General features: G+C 59.1%; 1 protein-coding gene across 2 annotated transcripts in view; it reads right to left on the bottom strand.

Moving 5' to 3' along the window:
- Nucleotides 1-303: 303 nt before the first annotated feature.
- POC1A (POC1 centriolar protein A) overlaps nucleotides 304-8,347 on the bottom strand; it is a 66,458-nt gene continuing 58,414 nt past the window's right edge. For both annotated transcript variants that reach the window (XM_033131465.1, XM_033131464.1), the window contains one exon: nucleotides 304-987. In XM_033131465.1, the coding sequence (XP_032987356.1) occupies nucleotides 889-987 (99 nt within the window). In that variant the 3' untranslated portion in view covers nucleotides 304-888. The remainder of the gene's footprint in view (nucleotides 988-8,347) is intronic.

Below are 8,347 nucleotides of genomic sequence, written 5' to 3'. Positions count from 1 at the left end.
AGATGCAGAGGGAGGAGCCTCTGGAAACCCTCCTGAGCCAATGGGAATGCAGGTGCCTGCAGGTCCCAATCGAAGAAGCCAGCGGGGGCCAGCTAGAGAAGGGGGTGGTGTGCAGCGGCTCTGGCTATCCTTGCTCCCCCAACACCCTGAAAGGCTGCAAGCAAGGGCGTCCTGGGACTGCAGAGGTAATCCTGGCAGGGGCCCTCCCAAGTATCATTTTCATTCTCGCTGTATGGGGTTGGGGGTTCTGATTAAGCCTCACTCAGAATGAGCCATTTCTACGACAAGCTCAATAAAGTCTGTTTTAATTGTCTGACTCCTTTGCCTTCGCACACGCAGAGGAAGCCACCAGGCCCTGTGGGGAGCAGAATCCAGACCCCTGCAAAGCCAGAGTGCATGTTCCTGGGTGAACCTGGCTCAAATGGGCCCACACCATGGCTTCTGTCAGATTTAGCGAAACTCCTGTCTCATCCATCTAGGAGCAGTCCCTAGGCTATGGTGGCTGGGAAAGCAGTCACGTGGCACAAAGGAGGACAGACCCCAGCAAGGTGGCTTGGGGCTACCTCCTCCGGGGGTAGGGGGGACGCTGTGATCTCAGGGATCCTTAGGACTCCGAGGCAGCAAACATTTTCAAGTGGCTCCTTCACACGAAACTAAACGTGGCCCACTTTGCATGTGTGGGCCTGACGACCAGGCCCCCACGTTGGGCCGAGCCCCTCTAGGTGCGCACAGCAGGGTGGGGGCAGGGAGCATAACCCCTGGGCTCGGGGATGGATGGGATTCCCCCAGAGCGGAATCCCTTTTATTTATTTACCTGAGTCCCACAGTACAAACCCCTGGCTTGCTATCCCCCCAAAACCGACTGAGCTCCCGATTCTTGCTCCCCGATCACGGCGCGGTTCTCTGCATGATTAGCTGCTGGTTCTCCAGGCACTGCTTTAACTTGTCTTCTGTCAGTGTCAACCGCTGCTCCAGGATGGAGACTGTCTGCAAAATAATAGGTGGTCAGGCTCAGAGGGCACAGGGGCCACCAGGCTGCTCTGGGGATCCCCCAGCTAGTCCTGCTCAGCCACCCGCACCCAATGTCCAAATGCCAACTGTTGGCTCTTCCCACCCAGGGTCCTGCTGGGCCCCTCATCTCTGGTGGCTTTTGGGATAGTTCCTGCCATTATGTCCACTCCTCCTGGCTCTGGATAGTTGTTCTCTGATGTGCAGGAGGAAGCAACACTGAAGGAAAGGAGGTGGCAGTCCCACGGGTCTTTGGTCATTCCCCAAGACAACGGGGGTCAGGAATCCCCGGCCCTGGTAGTCTGACATTTAGACTGTAGTTCAGAGCAAAACGACCTCCTCACTGGGGCCAGGTTCTGCCCACAAACTGGACACCATCCACTATCTTCATTACAAAGGTGAGAACACTGCACCCACCCACAGCCGAAGGCATCCCACCTGGGTCCTCACCTCGAGCTCTTCGCCTCCATACCTGGAAGGGCTTCCAGACTGGGAGGTGAGTCCCTGAGCACAGGCGGCCCTCTGCCTTTCTGAGTGCAGTGGGGACCATGGCAGGAATGTGCCAGCTGGGGCTCAGGCCCTCGCCCGTCTCTGAGCCCCTTTTCTCCTCTGGAATGGGAAGCATAACGCTAAGCTCACAGCAGTCCTGGAGACTCAGCATTGTGCCCGGCTTGTGCCCGGCTTGGCCACTGTGACGATGAGTGGTGTCACGCTGACTTCCGGAGGCTGAGGCCGTGCTCCCCGGCCTCCACACACACCTAGCACGCGGGCTGGCCTGAACTGGCCATCTGGGCTGCCAAACGTGCCAGCTGCTGGGGCTGCGTGCCCTTTGTGGGCCAGGGTCAGTCTTGCAGACAGGGCTCCAGACACGGCGGAGAGAACCTACCCCCCCTGTGGCTTCGGACAGAGTGCGGCAGGGCGGCAGTGGTGTCTGGGGGCTGTGTGCTCCCCAGAGAGGGGCTGGCCCACTGCCCTCAAGCACTGGCCCATGGGCCTGCCCCACCGGTCACAGGCCCACCCCAGCCCTCACTCAGCCTGACACACGCTGGCCGTGAGGGCTGTGCTCACAGAGGGCTGGTTGAGTGCCTGTGTGTGCCAGACCCACAGCGGGCACTGGGCAAGTCTACTGTGAACAGGCATCAGAGACGGGTCAGATAAGAAACAACGCTTTCTATTAATTCCCCCCATTCGTCTGTGGGCTTTCCCAAGAGGTTTTGCAGCCTCCCCTGAGGCTCCATGGAGGCTCTGGGCCTTGGTCCAGTGGAAAGTTTCCTTCCATCCACTTAATGAAACACTGAAACATTCTGGGATGGAGTTTCCCGCTAAGGCTGCTATAAATTCTCGAAGCATCCTGACTAATGTCAGCCGCTCATGGAGGCCGCTCCTTCCGGGGGCCAGCCTCTTCTGAGCTTGCCGGGGCTACACAGGCTCTGAGCCCTGGGCCATGGGACAGGGCCTAAGAAGCTGCTGCTACCCCTGAAGCAGGAACTGCACCCTGAGCGGCAGAACTGGGCTGACACAGCCCCATTCCCCCTGCGCCAGCAGCCCATGGAGGGGGTCTGCCTCTCGTAAAAGTGGTGGTAGAAACAGCCCTGGCTGGCCCAGGGCAGCATTCCTGGAAGTTTCCACTGGCTGCTGCAAAACTCACACTGAGCCAAGCTCCAAAGTCATTCTTCATCCAGACTTTTTCCGATGGCCATGGACTCCAGGCCACAGTGGGGGAGCCAGGCTGCTTTCCTCTTCTGGCCCCACTCCGTCCCCTTTTCCAACTTTTCACAGGCACCGACCTTCCAAAAGTAGAGGCAGTGGGTGCTGGGCCAATGTCAATACTAGGGGGCCACGCATTTCACGAGGCCTCCCTATGGGGCCCATACCTCAGCTTGGTAGAAATATGGCCATTACATTTGTCAATATTAAGTTTCTCTGCACAGAAAAGCATCACTTATTTCCCATCCAGCCCCCTGAATCGAGGGTGCCGAACCAACTGTGGGCCTTTCCTTTGGGAGCTTGCAGGGGGTGCTCCATTGCATGTTATAGACAAACAGGTTTTTAAAAAGTCCCCCACCCCTCACCCCTGCTGCCCTCCGGCTTCTCCCCTTTCCAGCCAAGCTTCTGGAAGAGTCATGTCACCTCTGTCCTTGGTCCCCACCTCTCCCCTTCCCCTTCTGGCCCCAGCCTACTCTGCCAAGGTGCTGGGTGGCAGCCCCCATCCAGGGATTAAGCCCACCAGGCTCCTCCCAGCCCCATTTGAGCCCTCGTCCCCAGATCCGGAAGGATGGGCCAGGAGAGGAGCGCGCCAGGATGTCTGCAGGCTAAGGCTGGCTGGCGTTCTCGGCTTCTCAGGTTGTCGCTAGTAACCCTCCAATACAGCAGGCCCTGGTTTCATGGAAAGCGGCGCTCCCACAGGACAAAGTGAACCTCAACGTCCTGGGCTCTGACTTGGCCACGTGTATCCCTCCACCAGGGACGGGAAGGCTCAGAGCTGCTGGTGCCGAGGCTGCCAGACTGCGGGAGGCGGGAAGAGCATCCGGGAGAGGGTGTGGGTGGGCGGGCGGCGGGGGCATCCCCAGCAAGGGCTGCTTCCGGGCCGTTCATAGTGGGAGCTCCCCACACCACGTGCTGGGCACACAGCAGGCCACAGCCCTTCCCTCCTGCTGCCCAGGGCCATGCCAGGCAGGCTGCCCACTGCTCACCCACCTCATACTCTGGGTCTGGCCCTGGGAACCCTCCTTCTACCACACGGTGCCCGGACTAAAAGGGCGAGAGGGAGCACTGAGCTGCCTGGCAAACACCTCCGCCGTCTTTCTGGGTCCACACTGCCCACCCAGTCAGCTCACCTTCCTTTTGTTCAAGGGCAAATGAGAACTGACCTTCCCAGCAGCTCCTTGACCTACACGGAGTCTCATCTTACTCTGTCCCAGCCTCTCAGAAAGGCCCCAAAGAGGGGCAGGATGGGTCTAGTGGCAGGTGCCACTGAAGGACACGGGGCAAAGGGAACCTGGAGAAAGGGCTGGGGAACCAAGGCCTAGCTCCTGGGACTCGTCCATCCCGGGCTCCAAACTCCCACAGACTGGCTCCTCTGGTCTGTTGACCTGGGGGGATCCAGGCCGCTCACTCCCTTCTCCCCAAGCCATCCAGGCAGCTCACTCCTCAAGTGCCCCCTGCACCTGGGGCGTGGAGGCCGGACTCGAGGCGAGACCAGTAGGAGGACTCAGGAGTGGGCTTTTGGTTCAAGACCACCCTGACGGCTCTCGACACTCCACTCCAGGGGTGCTCTTGGCAGCTGTCGTTCACGGAGCGCTCACGAGGTGCCAAGCACTCTTCAGCAACCCTCAGGCTTGGAGCCTTATCACCCCCATTTCAGTGAGGAAACCAAGGCGCACACGGCTTCTACGCGACACACCTGGGCTGTGAATCCCGCTGGGCTGGCTTCAGAGCAGGGGCTAGGCGCTGGGGGCCACGTGCCTCTGTTCTGTCCCCATCGAGCACACAGAAGGCGAGGCCTAACCTGACTCCCTTCCCCCCATCATGGCCACGTGACCCCAGGAGACTGGCCTGTCCCCCAGCCGCACGCCCACACTCGAGCAGCCTGAGGAGGAACCTGTGCATCTGTTCTAACCTAGTGGCAGCCACCGTCTGTCCTGCCCGGCCCAGCCCACCTGGCCTGGTGGCTCCAGATTAAATGAACAGAAGCAGTGGGAAGGGACCCCCAGGGTCACCACCTTCACACCCAGCAGGCCACGCTCAGGCAGTTCCTAGACCTCAGACAACCCCGTCTCCATAAAACAGAGTGTCTTACCTGGCTAAACATTTCGGTTTGGAATGATCACTTTGAGCTATGAAAAGACACTATTATAGGAACAAAAGGGACACACTGACAAGAACCTTTCACTGCTACGCAACGAGAAACCACCTTACCACCTTAATTTTAGATGCTTTCCTTCACTGGGGTTGACAGCATTAGTGATCAGCCCCACAACTCTCTGTGGAACTCGCCCAGGTCACTGCTGGGGCCCCACCCCTCAGGAGGCTGGGCTCGACTTTAAACAAGGTACCTCCCTTCCTGGAGCGGACCCCACACCACTCGCCCAACACTGTGCCTTTCAGGGTCACAGTCTTCACCTGCGAGCTGTGGGGTGGCGGGGAGGCTTGTGGGGTAAGGTCCTAGGGAATCCAGAAGTTTCAGCTTCAAAGTCACACCTGTCAGAGGGTTACCTGGGGGGCTTGTTTCTGAACCACCTTCTGAGTTACTGGCAATTTCCAGGAAGTCACAGCCCTTCTCATGGAAAACTGAGCCCTTGGAAATACTCCCATTTGCTGTCGGATATATTCTGTTGTTTCTGTAGACCCAGGACTGGCCTACTAGGCCTGCGGCCTTATTTGTAAATGCCATGCCCATTTGTTTACAATCGTCTAGGGCAATTTTCAGCTAGTGGCAGGTAGACTAGTTGTGACAGACTCATAACCCCAAAGCCTAGACCATTTCCTGTAAAGGAAAGCTTGCCGACCCCTGCTTGCCCTAGACGCCCTCCATTCACTCAGACCCACACTGCGCAGTAGCACCTGCCCATTCTGGCCTGTGCCAGGTCCAGGGTGACAATGGCGCAGACACACTCAGCTGGGCCTGTGGGTGTGCTGGGAAGAATGGAGGGGTCTGGCCTGCTCAGGGCCCCAGGAAGTGAGCAGTGAGCAAAGGCTGAGAAGCTCACCAGGCCAGAAGGGCGCTGGGCCAAAGGGCCGGTGTGCACGAAGGCAGAGGTGGGACGGAAGGCACCGAGCAGGCAGGATGGACCGAAGGAGGCTCGTGTGCAGGAGCGAGGGCAGAGCTCTGAGGAGGCAGGAGATGGGTGGGGCCCTGCAGCCGTGCTGGCAGCCTCTCCCCCAGCCTCAGAGCAACAGAAGGTGCCGGGGTCCTAGGCCATGGGGGCGCGAGATACCTCTGGCTGTGAAATGGGGACGCTATGGGCAGCGGCTGTGGAAGGGTGAGATGGAGGCAAGAGAGAAAGAGAGGGGATGGTGGCGGCTTTGTCCGGAGGAGGGGGCTTGGGAGAAAAGGGGACAAGCACAGGTACCCATGCCATGAGGCATGAACCACCAGCAGCCAGCGGTGAGTCAGACGCGGACCAGAGAGGAGGAGACGTTCCCCGAGGCCAAGAGCACAGACCAGGCCTCGCGACAGGACAGGCGGAGGCCGAGGCCCTTCTGAGAGGGTCAGTGAGGCATGGGGTGGCTGGGGAAGAAGCCTGGGCCAGCAGCAGGGCTGGTTTGCATTTCTGGGATCATCCCCAGCCCTGGGAGCAGCCGGGGGGCCTGGGGAGAGGAGGAGGGGCAGTGAATCCACAAGCCCCGGACGCCGAAGGTGAGCTGAGGACCGATGATGTCACTGGGCCACTGAGATCCACGGAAGCAGCCTGGGTGGGCAGTGAGGAGAGACTGCCCAGTCCCAGGGACCCAACAGGGAGGGTGAAGGACGGAAGCATTGGGGACCAAAACCCAGAGCCCGGGCCAGGGCTTTCCAGCATGAGTGGCCCCGAGCTCTCCAGGGAAAGGCTCCCAGGGAGGCTGCACGGGGTGACTCACGGACATTGTGACCCGTCTTCCACTGGGCAACATGAAGAGGGTGAGCGACTTCTCACGCACAGTGCAGGGCCTGTGACACGGTTCCCGTAACACCCTGGAGGGCCTTCTGAGTGTGGCAGAAGAAAAACCAAGTTTATTTTTAGTCCCCAAAGAACTGTAGTGATGCCCAAAGAAGCTGCACCAAATGCCAGTCCCCAGCGACACGTGGCACCCAAGGCACCAGCTCCAGTGGGAAAGCACACAGCGCATAGGCTGTTCCGACAGACCCCCCCCCCCCCGAAGCTCGCTGCCTCAGACGCCTCCCTTCTCTACCGACAGAGTTTCCAGGTGTCGGCCAAAGGCCGGCTAGGGGCCCGGGGGCTCTGGGACCTGGAACAGTTGAGCCCGGCTCCCACACTGTCCCCCACCCCCACCAATAGCAAACTGGCCAGTTCGGGTGCCCTGTGTGGGACAGAGCCTGGGTGTGTGTATCTCCGCTGGCCTCCAAGGGGGCCGAGGGTGAGCCTCCACGCCTGCTGTGTGTGATGGGGACTCAGGCATCTGTGGGCTTGCAGGGTGACTGCACAGCCGCTGTGACATGCTATGGGCTCCGTGTAAGGCCAGGGAAGAGTTTGCACGGCGGAGGTGAGAGTCAGGTGCCCCGAGAGAAGGAGCCCTACTGGGAAGTGGTGGCACGGTCAGGGCGAGGGCAGGGCCCGGGGGCCTCCTGGAGCGCTGCACAGTCCCTTCTCGCCATCCTGTGCCATCCAGTTCCGCCACGGCACTATCCCTGGGCTTGGTGGCCCTTTCCTTTGTCCCCCCTTTCTTCTTTGGCCACCTATTTCCCAGCACCCCACTTCCTCACACGACCACCCCCACTTCTTTCAGCCTCACAGGAATCTCTCCCCAGCGCTGTTTCCTCTTGAGGTGGGCTTGTCCCGCATTTTCTCTCAGCTCTTTTCTTCCAGTTCCCATTTCTGCTTCTCTTTTAGGCCTCTTTCTCATCCCCTTTTCACTTTGTGTTTGGGGAGAAGGCAAGGAGAAAAGCAGTGGGATGCATGTCTGGCCCACAGGGACCGAGCTCTAGGTGAAGTCTGGCCTGTCAGGCTCACCTGAAGGAGCGCCCCAACTCTGACCTCTGACAGGGGTTCCGGGAGGTTCTTGTGAGACACAGATCTCATTCGTATTTTTCAAAGATTTAAAGAAAGAAGAAAAACCCACGGCATCCAATTCTTTTCTAGTGCTGGTAAATTTATAAAAAATGCTCTTAAAATAAAATTCAAATGATAAGTTAAAAAAAAAAAGACAATATGAGCCGGGCCAAAGGAAATGCATTCCAAGTACAAGATGCAGCAGGTGCAAAGGCCCTGAGGCAGAGAAGAACATGGCACTCAGATCTGTCAGGAGGCCAGAGTGGTTGGTCTGGACTGGCTGAGCAGGGAAGAGAGTGTGGTGGCCACAAGGGAGGTAGAAGGGGGGCCCCAGGACCCTCACCCAAATGGGACAGGAGTGGGGAAGCCCCCACTCCCTGGCACTGCCTCGCGACTCGCAGGTCTGGGAAGGTATGGCCAAGGATGGTGGTCCCCCGCTAGGCCTGTGTGTGGCCAATTGTCAGAGTGCTGGCTCCAGAGTGAACTCGGGGAGAAGAGGCTGGGCCTGGGAACTGACCAGGGCTGCCTGGTGCCACAACAGGCAGTGAACGGAAGGGAGTGAACTGGCACTTGAGGACACAGACCAAGGGCATACCCTCCAAACCAGGTCCCTTCCAGCAGCTGCTCTT

This window comes from Rhinolophus ferrumequinum, chromosome 17, assembly GCF_004115265.2.
Source record: "Rhinolophus ferrumequinum isolate MPI-CBG mRhiFer1 chromosome 17, mRhiFer1_v1.p, whole genome shotgun sequence".
Taxonomy (NCBI): domain Eukaryota; kingdom Metazoa; phylum Chordata; class Mammalia; order Chiroptera; family Rhinolophidae; genus Rhinolophus; species Rhinolophus ferrumequinum.
The sequence above is the reverse complement of the archived record's forward strand: the minus strand, read 5'-3'. Positions and strand labels throughout refer to the sequence as shown.